This window comes from Simochromis diagramma, unplaced genomic scaffold, assembly GCF_900408965.1.
Source record: "Simochromis diagramma unplaced genomic scaffold, fSimDia1.1 OVJJ01000816.1, whole genome shotgun sequence".
In the NCBI taxonomy this organism is placed as follows: domain Eukaryota; kingdom Metazoa; phylum Chordata; class Actinopteri; order Cichliformes; family Cichlidae; genus Simochromis; species Simochromis diagramma.
The window spans coordinates 8719288-8746549 of record NW_024386908.1 but is presented as its reverse complement, the minus strand read 5'-3'; the positions used below and the strand labels follow the sequence as shown (position 1 = coordinate 8746549).

The window sequence follows — 27262 nt, the reverse complement described above, 5'->3', positions numbered from 1 at the left end:
CATGCATGCTTTATAACACAGGCCTTTGTGTATCTCTGTGTTTATTTGTTGTGTGTGAGTGTGTGTTGTAGTCATATTGGCCACTTATTGGGTCAACCCCACATGTGTGGTGTCTCTCTGCGTGTGTGTGTGTTTGTTTGGATTTGAGAAATAACAGGAACACTGGCACTAACATAATTAAATAATTAATATTTGATGGTCTCCTTTAAGCGAAGCAGCAGCAGAGGCGGCAGCAGTTTTGGGTCAGCTGTGATGGGGCTCTCCGTGCGTGCTTGACTGTCATTGTGGTACAACGACAGTGTGAGCCCCCCCCCCCCCCCCCCGCTTTTTATTGTTCAGTAAAGCAGTTGTAGCTGTGCAGCCTGTAGACTTACAACACTACGTCTTGTATTGTACCTCCAAATGCGATTATCAGTCTGCTCGGCGTGTTGCAGGCGGCAGATGAAGCTGACAGCCCTTCTCAAATCCACGCTATGTGGCTATAATATTTCTGTAACATCACAGCGCCCATTTACTGACATTACTGTCTCGGGTTTATCTCATGTGGTATCGCTGATACGCCCTGGGGCACTTGAAGTGTAGGAAGTCGATCGCTTGAGTTAGTGTTTCGTCTCTTCCCCATAATAATCCCGTGGAGACTTTTTTTTTAGTTGTGTTGCAATATTTCCAACAGGATGCTTCAGCTCTTTGTCAGCTGACAGATTGCACGCACTGATTTTGCAAAACCAGTGACAACAGCGTCTTTGCAAACTTTAGCAAAAACATAGATTTGATATGATCGTGTTGATAAAGACAGGACGGTGGGTGGTGGTGGGGAGTGGGGGACGCTCACAGCTCCATTTCTTTGCACCGCCCCTCCTCCGGGAACATCCACTCAGGGAACTGAGCTGCTTCCTTCCATTGAGTTTATTGTAAACACTGGACATTTTTAAAAGCCCAGGCTCCACACACCTTAGTCTGACGAGGCCTTGATGTCATTCTAGCACTCCCTTCTTAGAGTTAGGTTTAGTAGCAATACTAATATGTTTTCTTTTAGCTTAGCATGGCCTGGCTGCAAACTTTTGACACCGACTGAACAATTTCCACACCCCTTAACAGTGTCTCAGTCTCCCTACATCAAAGGTAAAAAAAAAAGGGTTTGTCTTGAGGGCCTGAGGCTTTGCAGCAACACCAGCATGTGACACAGAAAGCAGCTCTTCTTATCACAGACTTTGCTTTTACCTTAAGACCGTATAATCTTTGGTGGTTTGTTTGTTTTTTTAATCACTCTGGCAGGGTGAGGCTGTTCCTAGATGGGAAGATGGGTCACCCTCTCCTCTCGCTTTTACTCTTGTTTAGCCTGGCAAGCTGATGATCACATTCTTCTTTAAAGGAGAGCCTGGGGGAGTTGCACGCTCACTTTCTCTTCCATTACACACTCCCAAATTAGTTTTGTTCTTCCCTGGCTTGCGTTAATTGTCTCAACGGTACATTTTCCATATTTGTTATGTAGGCAGAAGCCAAGATTAGATAAGGGCGGTGTGTTGCTGCGTCCGTATGACATCAGTGTATATTTTTTGTGCATGATGTGGATGTGTGTGCTTGTGTACGAGTTATAGTGCATGTATGCATGTATGTTTGCCCAGCCCGCATCTTAGATTAATTTCCTGTGGTACACAATAGCCTGGAGCTGATTGTATCTGTCCCTTATCAGTTTTGGGCTTTCCAGTGACTAAGCCATATTATATGTGTTACAAATAGGACCAGTGGCACGGACCAAAGTTGCAAATTTTATATCTGTATCATGCCAAGATATCTACTGCCTAACACTGAATTCACTGTTTACATAAAGGCTTCTTTCAAGGCATTTCAGAAAATAATCTATAGCTGATCCTAAATAGACTGTCTGAAGTGATAAAGGTGAGCTTTTTTTTTTTTTTTTACTAAAATCACACAGAAAAGTGTTACAGGTGTTAAAAATATGTTTAAATGCATTAATCAGTATGGATGATGGTTTCTTTGTGTGGCATCAAGTCAGATATCCCTAATAATGCATTGCTTAAATACAAACAGCATCATGGGATTAGCTATGAAGTGCACAGTTGTCATAAATGAACCCCAGTAATCTTAAATACATTGTGATGTAGTGAGCAACAATACTGGGAGTGACCTTTGGCCTAAATCTATCAAGCTGCTCAAAGAGAAAATGGACTTGTGTGAAAGATAAAAGCTATTATCCTTCACCTGGGTTAGGGTTAGGGTTAACCCTTACCTGCAAACCATTTAAAAAAAGCTTTTAGTCTGACTTGTGTGAGTCCTAGGTGCCTTCTTGGTAAGGTGTTTCAAGTTTGTTCAACTGTGATGCACACCAGAGGGAAGACCCTCTGGTGTGCATAGACTGGCACTGTCATAACCTGGATGGACCCAGATAAGCAGCAGAAAATGTATGTATGTATGGATAAATTAGAGCTATAGTGTCATTACAGCACTTGTAGCTTAAAAATGAGAGTAACCACTAAGCCACAAAGGTTGGATAAATGTTGGATAAATCAAAATGTGAGTCAAAATGTGCGCAAACGTAACTGCTCTTGAAAAAGAGCAGTCGGCTTTTCAAAGGAGTAATCCTGTTGCAGGTTTAAAAAAACCCTAGTGAACAGCCGGCATCTCTTTAAATCTTGCGTTCGGAAACGAGTACGTCTCTCCCCTTCAGCGGGGCTGTCGAGATGACTTTCAGTGAGATGTGTAACCCCGGACAGCACCAGTGAGTCCTTTCCAGCCACATCAAATCACAACGAGCCTGACAGGAACAGAGAGTAATGGAGAAATAGTAATATTCAACGTGAACATAATGTGTTTTTATGAGCCCCAGTCCTCAGGCGGGAGTCGAACTTTGTCAAAATTGTCTCCCACACTGAAATACCAGCCGGCTAAGTATAGGTTGAGTGGTGTGTGTGTTTTTGTGTCGCACTGTGCGGTGTGACGGACGGATGTGTGGTTGCCACATAAATAGAACATGCTGAACACCTTCAGGAATGCTGATGGTAAAAGAGAGAGGCAGTGAGAGGAAGCGAAAGCATCAGGGAGACAAGGGAGAGTCAGAGAGGGAAAGGAGGCATTATAGGAATGAGTGTGATGAGAGAAAACAAGACATTCAAGTCTAGGTATTCTAACCAAGCACCATCTGCCGCTCATATTAGGTAACAAAATCAAAAAAGCCTTCTTTCTCGACCAGATTTTCTGTTTGAGCCATCTAGGATGTCTGCCTGGTCCTATCACAAACTCTGCATTTGTATCTGCATCATTAGAGCTAATTAAAACTACTATAATCAATAGTCTTTTTTTATCTTGGCTGAAGATTACATGACTGCTTCTATGTGTTTAAGATAATCAGCTGAGCTGCAGAGCTTTGTATCACATTGTAGGTAGTTGTTTTGATTTTACAGCATACATTTTTATCCACTCATAGCACTGTTTTCAGCTGCAGCAGGGAGCTGTTTATTAGCATAAAATCTCTAAAAACCCAGCTCAACACTACTTACCAGTCACTAACTGCTAGACAGCAATGCTAGTAATTATATGGTAAATATCTTGGAGCCTTTAGCATCTAAAAACCCTTCTGTTTCCATCAGAAACTGGTGTAAAACAGCCAGAAATAGTGAGGATTGGATATGTATTTATCAGCTAGGGAAAAGTAAAATTTTGATATGAAGTATAACATTGTTCTGTAGGTCCTACATATCTTGTTGTCTCCTAACAAGTTAACTTTAGTGAAGTGTAGTTATACTGTTATTGTATAGAATGCTTCTTTTTTTTTTTTTACTGAAAATGCCCAAAAGTTATTTATTTGTCTGGGATTAGATTTTGACTTACACATTGATCTGTGGTTATTTTGTAATACAAAAATGACTGGGGTTTTTCCACTCTCAATGTACATAATGGATGTCTACACTCAAAATTTAAGTGCTTGCCGTTCAACCATAAATACTTCTATGATTGTTATAGTTTCAGCATCTAAGGGTGCACGAAATTGTTACCGAATTATCAGGTCAGAGCAAATCTTTGGGGAGCCTTTCCATTTTTGTTAAAGGCCTGGAAATCTCTCAGTGAGCTCCTGACACCCAAGGTCGCTGGTTGGCAAGTGGTCACCGGGAGCTGCTTTGGTTGCTATCAAATTGCCATACTCATTCGTACATCTTTTGTGGACGTACAATTTTGGTCCACTGAAGGGGTTGTTTTGTTTCTTTTTTTTCTACGTCTAATGAACGTCTAGTGTTGATGTCCGTAGGAACTCTAAGTACGGGTTATTTATAATCCAAATGCGCTCATTGTGGACGTCTTTTCAATGTCAAACCTAGACTCATTTTAGATGTAGTTTTTATGATGCTTCTATAGGCTCTGTTGTCCAATATTTCCAGAAGGTGGAGGACACGTTTTCTTTACAGAAACAGATATCTCAGTGGCGGCGCAGGCTCTTGACGCTAAAACAAAAGTGAGCAGCTGCACGGTGGATTTCGAGCAGAAATGTCCCCAGCTTCTCGTAGGTAGTTTGCATAATGTGCGTATCAACAAAGACCGTCGAGCAGATAGTCCCGTTCATACACACACACTTGCACAAACTTCTTGTACTTTCTATCGCAACTTCTCTACGTCCTGCTGAAACACTGTTGAACCATGTGTGAAATAAATAAAGAAATGAAATGAATCACAACCACATTTACAACCGCATTAGCTGGGGAATACACAGATTGCTAGGAAGTCGCTAACTGGTGTTTAGACCTGCGTGACTGAAGCCTTAATCCCATTGTACTCAGATTGTCTATAATTCACTTAAAGGGCACTCACATAACAGCTAAATTGTCAAAATAGTTTTTTTTTAGACCTGTTATAAACAAAATGATCAGTTTTAATAGTCACAAAAACATTACTGATGATATGTATGGAATAATAATAACCTTTTCTCACAAAGAAGCTTGCCCATAAGACATCCTGGTAATCCATGTTGATTGGACAGTTGAAAATTTATGACATGGCATGCTCCAAACAATAGATGAAAGGTGCATAGTTACATCAAACTTCTTCTATCAAAAAAAGAAAAAGGAAAAGGAAAAGTGAAACTGGAAGTTCCAAGAGTGGGAGTTCTTAGAGACTGTCTCTTCTTGCACCTTCTGATTCGTTGCTATTATGTTACCAATCCTTGGTAGTTTAGTTGGGTATTTTAGAGGTTCAAGAAAACATTAACAAAGCAAGTGTTGCAACTTGCAGCCATCTTTGATGCCCGTATCTAATGAACAGACAGAATCAGTCACCTTATTTCAGTGATCACTGGTAAAGGTATAGTATAGTCGGATCCAGTAAAAGTTTCTAAAAGGTTTATCAGTTTTTCCCAAAAAAATAATGTTCAGAAAGCTTCCCTCCCCACGAGCCTTACTTCTATTACACTTGAGCACAGTGCACAACATTAGCGATCAGTGTGTCAAAGTACCAACTTGAACAGCAGCTCCAGTTGAAATGGCCGTGAACCTCAGTTATATGGATGTGTCAGTAGAACAGCATAATAAGCTAAAATGTTTCCCGTGTTGCGTGTCATTGTTCTAGAATTCTCTGGATTTTCAAAAGACATTGTGGCTTTAGCAGAGCACCACAGAGAGCTACATCAGCACCAATACTGAAAACTGCTCAAACAATATTTCTAATCGAATAAGGCAAAAAAATAAAAATAAATTTACTGTTTAATAGTTCACACTGATTTTCCCAGTGTCTTCAAGTGCAGCAAACTCCAGCTGCTGATGAATACTGAAAGACGGAAAAGCTCTGATCTGATTTAAGCCAGTGAATAGACCTTAGGTGTAGTTTTACTGTTTCCAAGGTCAAGAATGACCTCATTGAACTTTCAGTGTAGCATTGTTTAATAGATGTTTCTTAAGGCTGAGCAATATTGCCCTTTTTACATTTGTGAGAAATGGGGTGAGGAAGGGCAAGCCTCTTGACAGATGGGTCTTGGAGAGTCATATGCTAGTGCTCATTTGATCTCATGATACCAGCTGCATCATAGGTGGGTTTGTGTGAGTTGTTGGTGGTGTTTTTGTTGTGTATTTTTGGACCTCTGGCTCTGGCTATCAAACCAACACAAGCCTCAACCTGTGAGATACACTGGTGGTTTATTCATGTGACCCCCAGACTTGAACATCAGAAAACACAACACAGGCAGTGCTGTGTTTTCCATGAGGTCCTCAAGGAAATAAAAGTAAAAAGAGTCTGTGTGTGTGATAGATTCTGACTGTACGTTGTGTACCCTGCCTCTTGTCCAATATCTTATTGCCACAACCACTCAGTGCCCAATGTAGTTTGTCAGTCATAGCAATTTGAAAATCAGCCTTGTATGTGCCCACAAATGCTTAAATAAAACCTAAAAAAAGACTTTGACTCTGTAGATTTTTCTATTAAAGCAAGAATTGGGACGTGAACACTTGGATTATCTACAGGTCATCAGATCTTTAGGGAAGGAGGAAGAAAGCCCCCAATCCACCCTTTCTGTCTCCATCTCCACAGACTCATGTTCAAATCAAGCGTTAGATGTATCTGTGTTTTTAATGACGCGATCACTCACAGCGGAAACTTGAAATGTCTCTATTTGGATTTTTTTTCTGTATGGATGGATTCAGCTCTCCGTATATATTCATTTTACTCAGTTTTGATCTGTGTGAATGTGCATGTCCATACTGTATGCCAGTGTGTGCATGCGTGGGCGTGTGCCTGTGCTAGAGGGAGGTCTTTGGCCTGTTTCTATCCAGGTGTGTGTTTTTGGCCCGTGGGGGGATAGAGCAGATGGTCCCTGTTTTTGTTTCAGAGTGTATGAGTGTGTGTGGCTGTAACTGACTGGCTGTCAGTAACGTTTCCCTGGCCAAAGATCTGTGCCTAGCAGAGCATCACTGGGGAGTATACGCCTGTTTAAAGCCAGGCTCGGGTGAAGGAAAATTCAGATTGTTTGACTGAGGGGCTGCACAACTCACATACTCAGGGAAACGAATTAAATAATAAAACTAAGGAATGGACTTTTTTTTTGTTTACATCTAACTTTTATTGCTAATATTATTCTTTTTATTTTGAATTGATGCCCCAAAGTAAATGCAACAATTTAGATATGACCTTGCAGATAAACATCAGCTTCAAGATAAAACAGCTATATGTAAGTAGAGGGTAAATATTTCTGCATTTTCTGTAAGTATTATTGTTTAATAGTGAAAAGGCAAGGCACAAGAAAAACAAGTTTCCATTCTTGTGTGCGCTGACTGTATCTGAAGCTGCACTTCTTGTAAGAGATATGGATCGGATGACCAGTGTGGGTGTCCATTGGGTCCACTGACCTGAAGATAACATCACTGGCTTAAAGAGTAGCCAAACAGTGAGAAATTCTGAAATTCTATACCGACGAGTATACAGACCAAATTGTTTTAGAGTTTGAAATATACTCTGTATACTAAAGATGGGTGTCGGCACAGGAAAATAACTAAGTAGCTCTAAAAAAAAGACTAATAAGACATGGAAACATCCTCCAGACTGAAGCACTGATTTGTTGGATGGTGTGAAAGAGAAAGTTTTCACAGGTCTCTGCAGAGTCCTGTGAAAAATCCACTCCATGATTCAGTAGCTTGTGGAATAACCTTTAGGAACAGTAACTTGAAGTAATCGTTTTCTGCATGACTTCATCATTCTCTGTTGTGGAGGAATTTCGGCCCGTTCTTTACACCGGAAACAGCGTTTCAGTTGGTTTTCGGGCGATTGCAACACCTTAATTCTTTTCTTTTTTTCATCTTCGGATCTCACATTTTTTTCTCTTTACATCAGCCACAGTGTTGTAGATTCACAGCTGTTTCTAGGATCGTCACCAACATCGCCAAAAAACATATTTGAGGGCTCTTGTGTAGTGAAACAAACTTATAGAAGCTGTGAACATGCTGTTTAGTTGGGAATTTTAACACAAGAGTCTGCATTTACTCACTTTTACCATTTTCCACCCCTAGACATTGGTGCTCAGTCTGTAACTTAGTCCACTCGATTCATAATTAGTGGGTTTCACATACTACATACAGTTTTGAAACCCTGGAAGCTTATAGCCATCATGAAAGGAAGTTTGAAATTTCAGAAACCTGAAAGACATTTATCACAAACATGTGAGCCCAGGCTCATAAATCATGTTCAAAATATTTGGGATTACTCCTTTAAATTGATTACACAGGCGAGCGCAGCCGGGATGGCGTGTTTCATTTTTAGCACCACAATAAAAAAATTTAAAAGAACTGTTTGATGTGACTGACTGATCAATTTTAGTAAGTTATTTTTTATCCAACACACACTCGCACGCACAATTACCACTGTAACTGATCTCTTTATTGAGGCTTTAATAGAAATACAGACTGCTGGAAATTTATTCATCATCTTTTTTAAATACGATTTTTTCTTGGCATCTTATTGCATAATTAAATTGAATTAAATGAAAGCAAACAAACAAAAAAAATGTAACTGACTGAAATGAACAGAGGCAAAGCAAAGCTTGTTCCAAATATGAAGTCAGCTGATTGAATGTTATTTGATGCTGCACAGCTCTAGGACACAGTGTTTGATATGGTGCACGGTGTGATTAAGAACAAGGCATAACGGGTGGTGGAGAGACAAAGCAGCCTTTGTAGAAAAAGAAATCAGCCTTAATTTTTTTTGCTGTGAGTGTGCATATACTGTAGCTCAGTGTAATACTCTTGCCAGTAAGGTCGTCCTTTAACCTGCTGTTAATTTATGCTGACATCTGTGGCAGCTTTACGCCTGGCTGCTAAGTGTGCCTTAAGTGTCTTTGTGGACACAGTTTTGTGACCACTGCTGCAGTGCAAATGCTGCAGCAATGACTGTCTGAAATAGTCAAGCTTCCATCTAGAAACTCAAGAGGCATTTTCAGTCACATTTTGTCTTGTTAGCAGATTAACATAAAAAAGTGATTCAAAATAAAAACAAGTAACGAAACCTTTGCTATGACCGGCAAATGTTGTGCAATTTATTTCACATCAGATCGCTTTTGTATTTGCTAGCTACACTCAGAGATGTGATTACCCAGCTACTGTGCTGATCCAAACCACAGCCTAGTAAAAATCGTATTCCTTTGTGCCTTAAGTGCAGCTTGTCTTTGTCCAGTAATCAAGTCTCTTCATCTCTTTTCTTTTTAGGTGATCCCATCATCCAAACCCTTGTTGACTGCCTCGCTTGCTTTATCCAGAGGGATGCCCTATTGATTCCTACTTTCTAACAAAGCCCATGGATTACAGCAAGGGTGTTGAAAAGGCCTTGATCACAGCTGCATCACCACTATGACATATTTCAAGTCAAAAAGAGCCCAAGTTGAAGACTGACTGATTTTCTTTTTGTGGGGGACATCCATCTAACTTTTTTTTTATTTTTATTTTTTATTTTGAGCATGTTTTTCTTTGATTAAGTTGATTTACTTGTTCGATCACACACATCTCTGTAGTGCACGCCACTCTTCCTATCACCATGTACGGCAGTTCCCGTTCCGTCTCAAAGCTGGATGTTGTTGGATCCAATGGGAACGGGTCAGCATCTGGGAGTCCCGGTCGCTCCCCACGCCTGCCTCGCTCCCCACGTTTAGGACACCGGCGAAACAGCAGCAGCAGCTCCACTGGAGGACTTACAGGCACTGGTAAAACCTTATCCATGGAGAATATTCAGTCTATTAATGCTGCCTATGCAACTGGTGCCATGTACTTCACTGACACAGCTGAAGACCCAGTCGGCGTTGGGAGTCTGAGCAGTGGGTTGAATCCCTCGCTGCCCAAAAGCACCATGACCCTGGGGAGGGCTGGGGCCAGGGTCCCCTATGGGGTCAGAGCGGCTGTAATGGGGAGTAGTCCTAATATAAACTCTGGAGGAGGAGGAGGAGGTGGAAGTGGAGCGCTTGTACCCAGTGATGCAATAGCGTTCGGTGGGGAAATGCAAAACCAGTCTCCACAGGCGGCTACTGTGCCTCACTCTATGAGACAGGTAAAGTGCTGAATTTTCTTATTTTCAGGACAGAATTTTGTATATAGCATATATGACATACCTAAAGTGTGGTAGAAGGGAAAACATTTTCAAAAGGTGCTGTATTATGTAAATACTCAATGGGGATTTTTCTAGTTCAGCTTTTTGGTTTTGGGATGTCAAAATTCACTTTTTTCTCAATTTAAGCAAAATACAGAAATCTGAAACAAGCATTTAAAAAGAGAGAAGTGTCGGTGATAAATCTCAAACTCATTTTACATCATGAGCCACATGGGACCACTTTGGTCTTAACTGACCAGTTAGACTCCTTTTTCTGTCAGAGTAAAGAAGTATAGAAAAATTTTAATATCAAAAAGAAATTTCAGCAATAAATGTTTTTCTGCATAGAAAAGAAATGCTGCTTTGAGCTTAAATTGTAAAATTATAGAAAAAGTTGTGCTAACTCACTGTGCTGACTGTCCTGCAATTATAAAATGGATAGTTTTTGTTAATTGATAGAATGCCCTCTTTTTTTTTTGCGATCCTACTGCAGTAATTTCATTAGTAAATAGTGAATAAACAGGAACCTCCTGTCATTTAATTGTTTATCTGTTACTTATTTACTTTGGTGTAGTATGAAGTGCCATGGGGAAGGTCTGTATCAGTAAGAAAAGCTGTAAAACTAATGAAAATACAGTTAAAAAGTCTAAAATTTATGCGCTTCTTCAAAAGCATTTTCCAAAGCAATCCAGTTGGGCACTTTGGAGTTTTAGGCTGATCAATTATGGCCCTGTGCCTCATGTTTAACACCCGTGGTCTAGATGCAGCATGTGGGATTTTTGAGTTGAATGGTTAATTTTTCCTCTTAAGTCCGCCCTACACCAAATGAAACAACAAAAGTGTGGGCATTCACACAGTGTGTTTAAATAGACTAAGGTCTGCCGTCCTACTCCCTCTGCACTATTAGTCATAACCTGCTAGCTCATCTCTGAAGAGTTAGCTGCCTCCTCCACTTGCTTCTTATTTCTTTAAAAAAGCAGCAAAAATTAAATTAATCTCTTCAGCTGTAATTACTGTTACAGGGTTTTCTATTCTGCATTTCACACGCATGTTTTCCTTAACCTGGTCTACTTTTGCACTTGCAAAACTGGCTCTGCGCACAGCCTAGAAACCTCAAATAAGTTTTTCAAAGCCAAAGCAGAGTCTGTTTGTTAAAAATGAATCCGAGTTCTGTTTAATTCTTAATAGAGTCGTTCTGGTGGTATCATGAATGAAACATTGATATTTTAAACATTTTCTCATTCCTGGTGAAATGTTTTATGTAGTATATGAAGGGAATTTAAGCAGTTATTCATGACCTGCTAAAATACACTCAGTGACCTCTGTATTAGGTACACCTTGCCAGCACTAGGTATTTCCTTCATAATTGCCTTAACTCTTCATGGCATAGATTCAACGAAGTGCTAAAACTATTCTTCAGAAATTTTGGTCTATACTGATGTGATGGCATCACACAGTTGCTGCAGATCGATCAGGTGTACATCCACGATGCACCTGTTCTACCAGACTGTGCTATATTGAATTGAAATCTGGTGACTGTGGAAGCCATCTGAGTGCAGTGAACTAATTGTCATGTTCAAGAATCTGTTTGAAGTGATTTTAGCTTTGTAACATGGTGTGATATCCTGCTGGAAACAGTGTCCTCATCAGGAGATGGGTACACTTTGGTCATAAAGGGATGGATATCGTCAGCAACAGTGCTCAAATCGGCTGTGACAGTTAAGCAATGCACATTGTGAACTATGGGGCCCAACCCCTGGCAAGGAAATATGTTCCATACTATTACACCATCACCATCATCCTGAACCATTGATACAAAGCATGCCCACATACCTAAATGCAAAGTCGCTGCCATATGATTGGCTGATTAGATATACAAGCAGTTAAACACATGCACCTAATGAAGTGGCCGATGGGTGTATATCTAGAATACCCTGTTCTGATCTTCTAGCGAGTAATTATTTGCCTTGTTAGACTTTAAAGGCAGTAACTCTCCCAAATGGCTGCGCATGTTTGCTTTTTCAGATTTGTGTGGAATTTCAGCGTCAGCTGTTGCTTTTGCACAGAGTGCTTCATGTTCAGTGTTGTCGTCCAAGATCACTTCACAAACTGCGAGCAGTGGCAGCTTCAAACAGAAAAAATGAAAATGATACGGATGAGCAGAAACTTTTAATATTAGTGGTGAAAAACATAGTGGACTAATACTGTTTGTGTGTGTGTGTGCGTTCTCAGGTGAGAGAAGGTGCAATGTCAGACCTTCAGACTCAGTTGAGAGAAGTGCTGAGGGAGAACGAACTGCTGCGCAGAGACGTAAGAACACTTGTACTCGTACACCCACGCCTATGAAGATAAATTCATTTATAATGCAACATATGATATCTTCTGTTTGTTTCATTGTGACTTCCTGTGGGAATTGCTGTTGTAAGATTATAGCTATAAGGAGAATTTACTTATGCAAAATAAACACATTTATTAACATGAAGTCACTGTGCTTGATTTTGTATTCCAACAGCTAGAGGCCAAAGAGTCCAAGTTGAGTTCTTCTATGAACTCCATTAAGACGTTCTGGAGTCCAGAGCTGAAGAAAGAGAGAGCGCTGAGGAAGGATGAGGCCACAAAGATGGCTGTCTGGAAGGAACAGTACAGAGTCGTACAGGAAGAGACACAGGTAGGGAAATGATGTGTGCGTCTGTGTGTGCTTGTTTATGTCTCTGTGTGTTTCTGTATTGCAAAATCTAATACAGTGATTCATTGTTTATATCCCTGGACTGTCTTAGCTCACTGCTCAGCTGAAGAACAAATTAAGACATGGACAGAGCAGTATGTCAACTTTAATATCCTATTTAGACTTCAGTTATTTCCCCCATCATTTCAGCTCATCCTGGATTTGTAGAAAGTCTTTATAGCTGTTGCTTTAGACAGCTTTTAGCCTCAACTAGCTCTGGCATAGCTCTTCCTCTCAGTTTAGCCCCATTTTTTAAATGCAAAAATGCTAAAGAAATGATATCCTGATAATTTTTCTGGACTGTTCTGGTGGATTTGTCTTGCTGCTGCAAGGCATCAGCAAAGATGAGTAAACAGATGAAATAGGCTGCTTGGTTGGGGACTCCCAGCTGTCTGTTGTTGCTGAAGCCATCTGGATAAGAAAGCGATGCAGCAGGCTGAAATATTACACAAGTGATGACACGCAGACATGTGCACTTGCAGTCACTCACACTAAGTAACACAGCATGGAAGATGCTAGCAGCAAAGGGCCAGCAGTTTAGAGGTACTTCACAACGTGACTAACTGAGAAGATACGAAGACGCAGTTTCCCCTGTTGCCTTCTCCCTTTCTCGCTCTCTCACTTTCTTAAGCTTTGGAAGCGTTTGTTGCACTTAAGGGAACACAATGTGTTGTTGTCAACTCACTTAATATTTTTACTTTACCTATCTCTGTCGGCTTCACTCCACAGGAAGAGGAGGTAAACTGAAAGGGAAAGGAGAAACTAGCACAAGCATAAATGACAACGCTAAGCAATGACTCTAAACTGAACTGAAAACAGAGTAGTGAAAATAAATAGGACAAATAATGCAAAATTGATTTTTTTTCTTTTGTTGTTTATTTATCTTGATACTCTTGTCCAATTCAGTGCATTTATAGACTTGCATGTCCAAGCCCAGTGTAAAAAAAAAAAGAAAAATATGTAAATAAAAAATAAAAACAGAATGCAATGATTTTCAAATCTTATAACAGAAGCTGTCAGCTGATTTTAATTCGATGGGAGCAACATGTGTCAAAGATATGAGAGATGGAACAAAAAAAAATATGGAAAAATAAGCAGCTGTAAGAACATTTTGAAACTAATTATGTTAAATGGCAATAGATAGAATGCAATTATCTGGAATAAAATGCATCTGAATAATGTTCCTCATCTTAGAATTGCCACGACTATGAATAATTGAAAATCTAGAGAAATCTCTGTGCGCAGGGACGGAGGACAATACTTAATTTTGTATGCCTGTGGCGTTCAGGCCCTCAGATAGCACTGGATGAAATAACAGCCACGATTCTGATGTGGAGACCACTGCACAGGGTCAGGAAGACTTTTAGAAATCACCGTAAGTGAACATAGTTCACCGTGCCATCTACAAATATAGGTCATGCAAACAAAGTAGCAGCCAAGTGTGGATGTGACAGAAACACTGCTCTCTGGGTCAAAGCTCATTTAAAATGGACTGAGGCAAAGTAGTCAGACAAATCAAAATGTGAAATACATTTTAGGAAAAAATGGACATTGCGTCCTATGAGGTAAAAAGGAGCGACACCATCTGGCTTCTTATACGATACAATTTTATTTATATAACACGTTTAAAACCAGGGGGTACACCAAAGTGCTTCACAGTAAAAATAACAGTAAATGATTACACTAAACAGTAAGTCATTAAAACAAGGTAAAATAGAGAAAGTAGAGAACACAAACAAACAGCATTAGTAAGTAGAGATAGGGAGAGATCATGATTATCCAGAGAAATGAGTAGCGATACAGCAATTAATGAGCGGTGAGAATTAGTTGGAAAAGCCAAGTTTTCAAGCTTTTCAAGGATTGAATGGATTCAGAGGCACAAATGGTAGCAGGAAGACTATTCCAAAGGTTTGGTGCTATAGAGGCAAAAGCACGATCACTCCTAGTCTTCAGGCAGTGCCTGGGCTGGGCCAGAAGTAACTGACCGGAAGATCGTAAAGAACGGCTGGGAGTATAGAGACTGAGGAGGTCGGTGAGATAGTCAGAGGCAAGGTTGTTTAGGCATTTGAAAGTAAGCAACAGAACTTTAAAATCAATACAAAATTTAATAGGCAGCCAATGTAAGTCAGAGAGCACTGGAGTAATAGAGGCAAACTTTCTAGTTCCGGTTAGGAGACGAGCCGCAGTATTCTGAACGAGCTGTAATCTTTGGAGGTGAGCAAGTTGGAGTCCAGAGTAGAGCGAGTTACAATAACCGAATCTGGAATTCACAAAGGCCTGTATCACTTTTTCAAGATCAGATATTAAGTGTTTGACCTTTGAAATTTGGAGCAATTGGAAGAAGCCAGATTTAACCACTGAGGAAACCTGTTTATCCAGCTTAAATGAACTATTCAGACAAACACTTAGATTACTTACAGTATCTGTAAGAAAGCCAGCAAAGGGACCAAATCGGGCAGCTAGCTGGTCTCGTGGAGTGTGACTATCAAACACCGTAATCTCAGTTTTCTTCTCATTTAAAATGAGAGAAAGGGCTGACAGCCGCTCTGTAACCTCTTTCAAGCAGTCAGACAAACGATTCAATGAAGCTGGCAGGTCATTAGACAATTGGAAATAGATTTGAATGTTGTCAGCGTTATAGCACTCGTTTCTCTAATGGTATGGGGGACTATGGGCGCTGAAGAGAATATACACATTTTAGAGCAACATGTGCCATCCAGATGATGTCTATTAACTGAAATCCTTGCAAATTTCAGTAAGACAACGCTAAACTGCGTACTGTATCCAATACAACGATATGGCTTTGTAGTAGAAGAGTCCGAGTGCTGAACTGGCCTGCCTTCATCCCAGACCTTTCACCAGCTGAAAACATTTGGCCTATCATGAAACGAAACACAGGTTAAAGAAGACGAAGGACTGTTGAGCAGCTAGAATCAAGAAGAGGACAACATTCCCAAATGTCCAGCAACTCTGTCCAGCACCTGGTCTCCTCAGTTTTCAGATGTTTGCAGACTGTTACGAACTTTTTGAGATGTGCTGCTTCAATAACGTTGCTTCAAGATGATCTTATTTGTTCCTTATAATGGTACAATTTCCAGGTTATATATGTTTTTGTGTTCAATTATTAACAGATTAAGGGGTTACGAGATTTATAAATTGTTGCATTCTGTTGTTTGTTTACATTTTATGTAGAATCCAATGTTTTGGAATTGGGGTTGTATTTGTTGGAAGAAGGTGATGGTATGTCTAGGTGGAGTTAAACGGTGTCTTAAGATGTTTTTAAGTGTAAATGAGTCATTCCAGGATTTGGTGGTGGCAGCAGACACCTAAAGCTTCTAAAGATCGTTGCAGCCGTACTTAATGTGAAGACAAGGCTTTATGCTTGATTGGCGAGCTAACAGATGATGTCACATTTCTGTCATAGTGGTGTCACCAGTTCCTATAACATTTTACACATAAACCTGAACTGATCGTGTCATCCACTTTTGATGATACAACCATGTCACTGGCCCATGTACTAGTTTGTCACATTGGCAATTTAACACCTGCTCTGATCTCTGCATGCGTGTGTGTTTGTGTGTGTGTGTGTGTGACAGGCTTTGATGTTTAAATGCGGAAAAAAAGTGGGAAAGGATTTCAGGTTGTGAAATTACATCACCAAATATTAAATCAGTGTAAGAGAAATTTCAGCCAGCTTCACAGGTGTTGGAACATGCGCGGTGTGTGCGTGGCTCCTGATATGCTGAGTTCAGATGTGTGTTTTGCGTGTCCGCATTAATTCAAAGTGGTTCAGTGTGTGAGAATAGATCAAACAAAGGAGCACATGATAAGTTGATTAATCTATCATGTACTTGGCCAGCTGCCAGCCCTACACTAATCCTCAGCTGCCTTCACACACACACACATGCACACACTGCTTTGTGCGTGTGCATGTGTGTGACTGTGCTGTGCCATAACAGTGAGTGAATGCACATGCCAAGGCATGATCTCTGTTATTGGAAAATATGTTCTGTACGCTCACCCCCCCTCTCCTTTCACTTTCATTCCCATTCTTTCCTCCAGATAAATCACACCCATTTAACACAATCCGTTTCACTGCCTGCTCTCGCCGTCCTGCCACTTTCTCTTTTTCTGTCTAATTCTTTCAGTGTTTTCTGGCTTTTTGTTTTCCTCCCACTCCCATTTTTCTCCCCTCTTAGTCATTCTCCTTCTCTTCTATTTCTGTCATCACATGCTAAGTCAGCTTTCACATTCTCTTTCCACCCTCCCTCCTGCCGCTCTCTGTCTTCGCCATCATCTTCGCGTTAGAAATCGAATTAAGTTACCTCCCAGTAATTTTGGGATATGTGAGTTCGGAGACACACGCACACACATGCACAGTGGCTCACGCCCCTGCTGAGGAATGCTCATCTCTTCTCCACCCTCTGTCTTTCCTTTCCCTCCTTTCCTCCTTACTTATTCACCTCCTCCTACATGCTCAGCCTATCTTTACCTCTGTTCCACCAGCTTCTTTCTTTATCTTTTCCTCTTTTTTCTCTCCGGACTTCCTTGTGTCTTTCCTTTCCTCACAAGTACATTCAGTGTCTCATTGTAAAAGCCGGGAAGACAGGCAGCCTTGATCTCATATGTATAGAGGCAAGATCCAATTAATAATATAGCTTGAACATATATATTTTGAACATGTGTACTTTATTTAGTGTTAAATCATGCAAAACTTCACATCTCATTTAATTCGATGAGTGTTTTTACTGCTTTCTTAAATTAAATTGACTTATGATTGGAAAAAAATAGAGCAAAAATACAAAAAAATAAGCAAAAAGCTTTTTAATAGTCTTCACTGAGGCTTTTTGTGTGATGATGGACTTAAAGGAGTTCGTTTAGTGTGGCATTCTTAAAGATTTTATTAGTATAATATGAATACCGATGCTCTTGGTACTAGGGCTGTCGAGGTACCAATAACAGTAGAAATACACGATTCTTGGTAGTCAGTTCTATACCAGAACAAAAATGCTTATCCTGTGTTCTTAAGCATAAACCCTGCTTTTATGCCTAGCACCTGTGGCTAAGCTAGCAATGGCTACTCAGCAAAAAGTGCTTAAACCAGCATGACTCTCCTGTAATGAGGTAAATCTTTCAAAGACTGTTTTCCTGTCTAGCGATTGAGAAACACACAGCAATGTTAAACAAACTCGGCTAACACCGGAAGTCAACTGTGTTATAGGAGGGATAAAACTTTGTTTGTTTGTCCTGGCTTCTATCTGTACCTTGGTTCTGGTACAGGTACCAATTTAGTACGGGTTCTCAACACCAATCCCTAGTCGCTCCAGAGCTCTGACAAACTCACAGAGGTTTTATGTGTCTTTCAGATGAATACAAAAACAAATAATTTGGGCAAATACAGGAAATTTGCCAGGTTCTCAGTTGAATCAAATGAGAGGCTTTTGTGTCATGTCCATGCTGAGGTTTAGATTATTATTCTCCTGCTGTACTCTCATTTGCTTTATATTGTTTAATTTTCTTCTACTTGTTATCAAGTTATTCCTCCGCCTGCTTATTGCTGACTCCCTCTCCATCTCTTCTTCGATAGCCTCACCATTTCACTCCTAGTCTGGGACTCCTCTTCTCACTCTTCACCCGTGGAAAAGAATAGACACACCATAGTCTCACAAATCTATTGATCTGCATACACACGTCCACTCTGTTCAGTGTTGTCTGTCTTACTTGTCACGTTTAGTGCACGGCCTTGCTTCACTTTCTGAAATGTGTTTGAGTGTGCGTGTTTGAGTGCGCTCACCCGATTTGTTCCACCCCTTTGATCACAGTAGGTAAGTACAATGTTTCGTGCAGGAGGAGGGGAGGGTGCGGGAAAAAAAATGATGAAGGAATGTTTGGAACGCACAAGGGAAGCATCACTTTCCCTACTTTCTCCCCATCCTTTCCCTCTCTTTGTTAATTTGTTTCATAAACAAAGCAGTTTTATCTTTTTGTATCTCCTCTCTCCGTCACGCTTCCTTCAGTTTCCTTTAAAAAATATGTGACTTCACACACTCACAATAGCAGTTAGTATTTATGGCGTCCAGCAACTCAGCATCATAGTTTCCATTTGTTGGTGTTCTCTCCCAAAAATAAATCCGTGCACGACAGAAGAAGTTAAAAAAAAAACAGAGCATGCTGCTATTTGGTCTGCAGTTCAACCTAAATAATGAGATTAAAGTGTAATGCGATATGCACGTTGTGCTACACGTTGTGATTGTTAACAGGTTTTCCTCATTTTAAGTATAGGAGTCTTACTGCCTGTTCTACGCAGTTTGTCCCAGCGTTGAATCACCCCGTCTGAACAATGACCGCTCTGTCTGTCCATTTCTGGAGCTGCTAGGTGCAATCTGTCATGTACTGTACTCGCGGCGAGTCATGTGACGTCAGAAGCAACATGTGTGAGAATGTGTGTGAAAGACACTCAGAGAGAGAGAGCGACAGTGTGTCTGTATGAAACAGGAGTTTTCGACCTGCTTGTTTTCTGATAGCAGCCTCATGCACATGTCAGGAGTGGTTGTGATTATGTAAATGTGTGCGTGCATGTATGTGCTGTGCTCTCTTTATTTATGCGGGGTGTGTTTGTGTGCATTGTCATTTGGATGTATGCATCTTTTGTTGTGTTTGTTTGCTGGATGTGAAAGAGAGTACCATGAGGGAATCTGTGTCCTTGTTGGCAGGCTTATGTGCACGTCAGTACAATTGGGCTTTTGTGTGCACATGCGTGTGTGTCTGTGTTTGTGTGTCTGCGGGGGCACAAAATGTGTATTGTTGTGTATTTGTATTTGTATTTGCATATGGGTTAAGCGTGTATACAAATCACGCACATAGACAGACTTGCAGGTGCATATCTTGCAGAGAACGTCTACATACTCTGTATTTACTTTTTTTATTTTGTGCATATCTCTCTACTTGCATGCAAAAATTTGTGGATTTTAAAGAATTAGAAGGCACATGTCAGTGTGGTGATGTTACAAGTATGATTGTGGGAGTGTGCATGCACGCTCACCCGTGTGTGTCTTTTTGTTTTGGCTGCCAATTGCTTTTATACTGCTGCACTGCTTTCATTCTTTTCAGCTATTTAGCTTCATAGTTAAGGTGCTGATGGGAAATAAAACTGTGTGTGTGTGTGTGTGTGTGTGTGTGTGTGTGTGTGTGTGTGTGTGTGTGTGTGTGTGTGTGTGTGTGTGTTACTGTAGAGAGGCAGAAAGTGTTTTTTCCCATCATAATATATGAATTTGTTGGCATTCCTCTTCTTACAATTCATTTAAAGTTGTCTAAACATTGCATGTACTGCATATCGGTCTAACTTGAAGCCATAGGTGCTGTTTTCTGTTTATTTTTGGAGAAATGAATCTGTGAAAGTGTGAATGAGGCTGGATAAGTAAGAGGGTAATTCAAACAGGCAGTTGTGCACAGTTCCCGACACACCTGGGCGACATTTTCCCTTCAGGTGGAGGAATAGAGGAGATAAACAGAGAGGAGAAACAGAGAAGATAGTCTTTCTTTCGTGTTTCTTCTGTCATTTTTCCTTTTCTCTTTTGCCCTGAGCAGCAAAGTTGGATAGATAGAAACACAAACTGGCACTTGAGTGTATTTTCCACTTCATGAACATGGCAGTAAATCAGGCCTTCAGGTTAATGTGTAAATGGATGGTGCCACCAGAGCCGAGGTCTCTTCCCTCACTGCGGTGGAAATGTTTTTCTGAATCATCAATAAAATACATTTATGAATTGAGAGATCACTAAATAGAGAACAAGGCACAGTTTGAATTAAAGGTAAAACATCAAACTAAGAGAAATCCTTTGGACTTTAGCTTCTGTGCTGACTGATTCAAAACTTACGTTGTAATCATTCCTCAGCACTTAATGTTATTACACCTAGATTTAAGTTTTAATTTCATTACTCCGAGCTGGCACTAAGATTGTCCTCATGAGCTCAAATGAGTTCAAATCCAATAGAATCTGACGTCGTCAATTGTTTCCTGTGTTAGATTTCCATTCACTGCACAGAAAAGAAAAATGTTTCCAGTAAGAGTTTCTGTGCCAGCTGGCTGTGAAAATGCTTCGCCTGGCAATCTGTATGCTGCCGTAGATTTAAAAAAAAAGACGGGGGTGGATAGTGAAGAATAGATCAGGAAGAGTGGATTGAGTAAAGATGTATAAAATGTAGCGAGTCAGAGGGAGGAAATCACGAGAATGGAGGATAGATCAGCGTGGAAGCAGGGGGGTGAGTGGTGAAAGGAGAGATGAATAGCACAGACAAATTGGGCTGAAGATTGCAGATGAAATGTAGAGAAAGACTGATGGGTGTCGATGTGACAGGAGAGAAAGAAAGACCGGACTTAAAAGTAGGTGATGAAAAAGAACGTCGGGATGTGGAAAAATGAAGGGAAATATATGTGCATGAATAAAAAGTAAAATAAGATGCTATAGAAATAGTTGCACTGTACTACTTTCCTGTCATTACTGGCCCTTGATAAATATTTCTCAATAAACTAGACACCTGAGTCTTAACCACATGTAGCTCTCTCAGATGGGGGGGCAGATAAAACAGAAGAAGAGGAGAAATTACGGAATTATGGAAAGAGTCAAAGAGAAAAAGCAGAGCTTGAAGACAGATTTACTCTGTAAAGATTTTGTCCAGGAGTCCCACCTGCAGCCCTTCAGCCCTGTAATCTCCGGTGTCTCTTTTTCTGTTCGCTGATTCAGTCAGTCAGCTGAGTACAATGTGTATTTCTGTTTGGTTAGAAAGAAAAACAGAATTACTTGTTGATAAGCCGATGAAATTTCTTCCTCCTATAATTAGCTTATGGGGCGATTGTGGCTCAAGAGTTGGCAGTTTATCTTGTAATCGGAAGGTTGCCGGTTCGAGCCCCGGCTCCAACAATTTTTGTCGTTGTATCCTTGGGCAAGACACTTCACCCATTGCCTACTGGTGGTGGTCAGAGGGTCTGGTGGCGCCAGTGTCCGGCAGCCTCGCCTCTGTCAGTGCGTCCCAGGGCAGCTGTGGCTACAATGTAGCTTGCTATCACCAGTGTGTGAATGTGTGTGTGAACGGGTGAATGACTGAATGTAGTGTAAAACTTTGGGGTCCATAGGGACTAAGTAAAGCGCTATACAAATACAGGCCATTTATTATTTGGTTACTTTTGGTTTCAGCTCTATTTGTTATGGTAACATTGAACTACAAAGGCAATTTCTGTGATCTGGAAATATCAATACAGCAAAATCGGATGATTGAAGAGGTTATAATGAAGCCAGGGCTTTAACCAGATTAAATCGAGCGTAGCGTTTGTTCAAGCATGACATCAGGTCAAGCTCAGTTGCAATCCCAGAAGATCATCTCAACTCAGTGCTAGCTGATTTCAGCGGATGGCTCAGCTGCTACCCTTCTACACATGCTATTGGTAAACCTCACATAAATCATGGTTTTGGTCATGTTGTGCCCAAATAATAATGTCACCCACGACTCACGCGCATTTATACTCGTATTCGCCTGCATAGTAGGTTTTGCCACTCGTCCAAAATCTCTGCAGTAGTGCTGGTAACGAAATTGAACCGTGACCTGGGAATCTTTGAGCTTCTGCACTGATATGTCATTGAAAAGCCAGTAAAAGCTGCCGGAGTCATATACCCCTGTCTTCAGCCATGCCACCCACATGAGGTTATAAAAATGTATAGGGACACAATCGGCCAAAATTACACCAAAGCATGATTTGTGCCTCTTCTGAGGGCATAGTATAAATGTCTCTTTAGCCTGCCAACAGATGTTGTGCATCTGTGAGCTGCTTTGCAACCCACCTCTAGCCCCACTTTTCCTTCCCTGCTGTCTCACAGTCCCTGGCATATCTGATTGGATCCAAAATGCCACAGGGAGAGTGCTACTATGAACTACAAAGAGAGATTATATTTCTACAGTATTAACGACTCTTCACTGGCACTCTATTAAATCCAGAATTCAATTTATAATCCTTCTCCTCACATACAAAGACTTGAATGATCAGACCCATCGTATCTTAAAGACCTTTTAGTACAGTCTTACTTGCAGTCCCTAGAGTTTCTAAAAGCCCATTGTGTGGCAGAGCCTTGAGCTGTCAGGCCCGATCAGGCAACCCTGAACCATCCCATAATTATTCTGTTATTGGCTCACGCTGCGGGGGAGACTTCACATGATGCACTAAATTTTTCTTCTCCACTCCTCACTCCCCATGTGTTTATTTGCCACTACCGCATGTCATTAACTTTTGTGTTCTCTCATCTATAGTTTGTGTTTTGTCCTCGTCTCTCTGCAATCTCCTTTTTTCTTTCTCTTCCCCCTCACCTCCCAACCGGTCATGGCAGAGGGCTGCCCCTCCTTGAGCCTTTTTCCTTTGTTTGGAGGGCTTTTCCTGTTAAAAGGGAATTCTTCCTTTTCATAATCTCCAGGAGAATGCTCACAGTAGATCTTCAGATTGTTGAACTTTTTTTTTTCTAACATTGCAAAATAAAGCTCCATAACTGTTGTTTTGATTTGGTGCTTTATGAATAAAACTGAATTGAACTGATCATCTGTTCTGCTCCGTTCTCACTGCCTTACGCTTGCCATTTATAGACATAGAAGGGGACATGTGTTGCAGATGGAAATATCAATCTCTTTTTCACTATAGTGGTTGATATTGAAAGCTGTTCATTTGGAAATAAGCACAGTTAGTGTAAATGCAGGAGAATTTCATAATAAAAGCAGTATGTTAAATTGGGTTTCATAGCTGATCTCATAGTTTTCCTTTGGTTTATATTCCAAATAGTTTTGTGCAGTTTAAGGGACTGCATTTAACCATATGTCTGACTTTTTTGGGGCGATCGTGGCTCAAGAGTTGGGCGTTCGTCTTGTAATCGGAAGGTTGCCGATTCGAGCCCCGGCTCCGACACTCTCGGTCGTTGCGTCCTTGGGCAAGATACTTCACCGGTTGCCCACTGGTGGTGGTCAGAGGGCCCGGTGGCGCCAGCCTCTGTCAGTGCGCCCCAGGGTGGCTGTGGCTACACTGTAGCTTGCCATCACCAGTGTGTGGATGATTGTGTATAGTGTAAAGCGCTTTGGGGTCCTTAGGACCAAGTAAAACGCTATACAAATACAGACCATTTACTATTTTTTGTGTCTTTAATTTAACAAGTACAATATACATTTTGCAGTTTCAAGAACATTATTACAGATGGTCAAAAACTAACAAATAAGACGTTGCTTCTGGAAGATTTTCTTTAAACACAGTGGGGAGATTGATGCTTGACTGAGAGGATCTGTGATACAGGGTGCTTGTGGAGAAGACAGCAGGCAGGGCCAGTAAAGTTTTAAAAAGTCACTTCTCCACATGCAGTGATGATGATATCTTTGTCTCTAGCCTCTCTCCTTCTGTTGTTTGCAGTCTGTGCCTTTTTCCATCCTCTGCATGTGGACTCATGACTCATTATTACTGTTTTTTTCTATGTGTGTGTGTGTCTGTGTATGCATGCTGTCATTTTGCATGTGCAGGTTTATGTACTTGTGTCAGACGGTCGCACCTTCTACCTTTTGAAGTCAAATAAATAAAACACTATTGCTGCAGTTATCCCAGCATTTGTGTGTCCTCCAATTATTGTGGTGGGAGAATTTTGTGTGTGTGTGTTTTCACACACAAATGCTCATCAGTAACAGATGGTCCCCAAACCTGTGTGTTTATTTAGTGAGGATGGAGAGATAGGTGAGAGAGAGGGATGAAAGGAAGAGGGAATAAAGTAAATACAGAGAGTGATAGCAGGGCACCAAAAAACAGATGGACAGAGGAGAGGACGACAAAGGTAACAAAGTGTGGGCTAGAAAGCACAAGAAGGGTTTATATGCATGTAGAGAGTAAACTGTAACTGAAAAGAGAGCAAGACAAGCGAGAGAGAAAAGGGAGGAGACTTGTACACGCAGGAGTGTTATAAAACTTTAACTTCAACGCAGAGACACGGTGAAACAGCACTCTTTCCCCATGGTTTTCTTTTCAGAAAGACCCAGTGTTCGTTTTACAGTGGAAAGACAGAACGATCTGAAACTGAAAAGAAGCACAGGGTCAGTTTTCGCTGCTTTCACACAAGGCTGTTATTTTGCGAATTTTCCCTCTCACTTACTCTCTCTGCGTTTTTGTGTATGTGTGTCCCTGCGGTAGCCATGGCTTTCCTTATAAGGAGTGAGTTTGGGAGAAGTTGATGGGGGAATGGACAGAATTACAGTACAGTCACTCCCCCCCACGTTTTCTTCTGCTGCTTGTCTTTTTTCCCTTCAGTCTGCCTCTAAAGTCCTATATGATTGAGCTTCTCTTCTCTTCTCTTCTCTTCTCTTCTCTTCTCTTCTCAGAAGCTACTGATTAGGGTCAACATATAACACATATATATACACTCCTGCCTTTTCTGTCTTTTCTGTCACACATACTTATTTCCGTCCTCATTTTTTCCTTTTTCTTTTTTTAATAGATGCATGTAATAATGCTGTTTTTGCATTCTCATGTGTCTTCCAGCCATTCTTCTTCTTTGCATTTTATTTCATCCTCTTCATTATGTTCCACCACCTTTATCCTCAGAGAAAGAAGAGAGGGAGTGTGTTAATCTGCCTGTTGTCTAATGCCTGAGTGGGCGATTCTTTCAAACTGCTCACGGTCATTACACACACACGCATGCACACAAACACACACACATACACACAGCATGACCGCTGCCTCCAACATTATGTTGTCTCCTGCATATGTGTGTATCTCTGCGTGTGGGCATTATCATGCGTCCATCCTAATGTGTGTGTGTGTGTGTCGTGTATACATGTTTCTGTCACAGTGTGTCTTTTTGTTAAGGGGGAAGCATGACTCACCCAATGAGTGCAAAATAAGCGAGGGATGAGACGGAGGAGTAATAACGAAGGGATGGTTAATATTGAACGACAGATGAGCGGTGGCCGGAGGGAGGGATGACGTTGGATGGAAAAATTGTGACTATGCGCACAAATGGATTTTCTTTTCTCCTCTAACCATGAATAGGAATTATGTAGACTGCTCATTAGATTACAAGACATCGTTAATTTATTTGTCTATGATTTTTTTTAATCGACTCATTCATGTTCTGTTTTAAGCAATAAATGATATTTCAGTATGCAAACATACAGCATCAGTGTATCCTACTAAATTTTACTTTCTTTTGCAAAAATTTGGTTCCAGTAATTTTTCTAGTGTTTGGAAATTTGGTCTCTACCTTGCTACAAGTGCCCTCTGTCATTTGTGTCATGGGAGGGGTCACCCTCACCAGTTATGCTAGTAAGACAGGTTTTAAATAATCAGGTCCCATGTAATCTTGAAGACCTCATATTACCATATCCCCTTCATAGAGTATTTGAAAGTAAAATGGGAAGCAGAGTCTTCAGCTTTCAGGACCAGCTCCCAGTTTGGATTCAGGAGACAGAAATCCTCTGCTTTTAAAATTGGGTTAAAACTTCCTTTTTAGACAAATCTTATAATTTGGGCTGGATCAGGTGACCCTGAACCACTCTAGCAGGCCTAGGTTGCTGGGGGCTTTGGACGATGAACTGAGTGTTTCTTCTTCACTTACCTCTTTTCAGTTCTCTATGCCTTTACACACCACTTTGCATTTAATCATTTTTCCTGTCTCCTTCTCATCAACCCCAACTGGTCGCAGCAGATGGGTGGCACTCACTTAGTCTGGTGGTTTCTTCCTGTTAAAATGAATTTTTCTTTCCCACTGTTACCAAGTGCTTGCTCATAGGGGGGCTTGGCTGATATATGTTATTTTATGGTCTTTACCTTACAATATAAGGCACCTTGAGGCGACTGTTGTGATTTGGTGTTATACAAATAAATTCAAATAGAATAGAATTGAACATTTTGATATTTTTGCTAAAAAAATACATAATCTGACATCCTTGGATCTGGTAAAAGAGCAAATGAAAATCACAGGTGATAGTCTATGTTCTGCTTAGAACATACCCTGTGTGTTTAATCTATGCCGTTATATTTTTTAGAGGTTGTGATTTTATGTAAACTTGGCTTTTTGAGTAATTGATGCTGATGTGTAACAGGTGCTGATGTGCATGTAAATGCAGTCATGACAGCCTCTATAGATAATATTTACAGTAATCATGACATTTAAGGAGTTGACTACTCTCACACTAAACATTTCAAACCACTGTCCTCCAATGTAGGGCTGTGCGATATGACAAAAATCTCATATCCCGATATAAGAATTCTATCGTAGATAACGATATAAATCACAAAAATGTAACATTTTCTGTAAATCTCGGGCAGCTCGTCTTGCGGGAAGTGTTTCCAGCTGCGTCATGTAGCTGGAGTCGAGTGTTTTAACCCATGCATGAAACGATACATTTTTAGACATAAGTTGTAACAGCTGCCGTTTTCTTTGTGAGTATTTATTACACGGCGGGAAA

The 27262-nt window shown here is 40.7% G+C and overlaps 1 protein-coding gene across 18 annotated transcripts in view; it reads left to right on the top strand.

Moving 5' to 3' along the window:
• The window catches only part of LOC120735704 (ELKS/Rab6-interacting/CAST family member 1-like), a 158916-nt gene that overhangs the window by 7820 nt on the left and 123834 nt on the right, over window positions 1-27262 (top strand). For 17 of the 18 annotated variants that reach the window (XR_005696337.1, XR_005696336.1, XR_005696339.1 and 14 more), the window contains exons 2-4: window positions 9192-10023; window positions 12295-12372; window positions 12575-12730. Coding sequence is in view for 14 of the 18 variants with exons in the window: in XM_040035262.1 (XP_039891196.1) it covers window positions 9517-10023; window positions 12295-12372; window positions 12575-12730 (741 nt within the window). In the remaining 4 variants the exon portion in view is untranslated. The remainder of the gene's footprint in view (window positions 1-9191; window positions 10024-12294; window positions 12373-12574; window positions 12731-27262) is intronic. The other variant, XM_040035275.1, reaches the window with a different exon arrangement.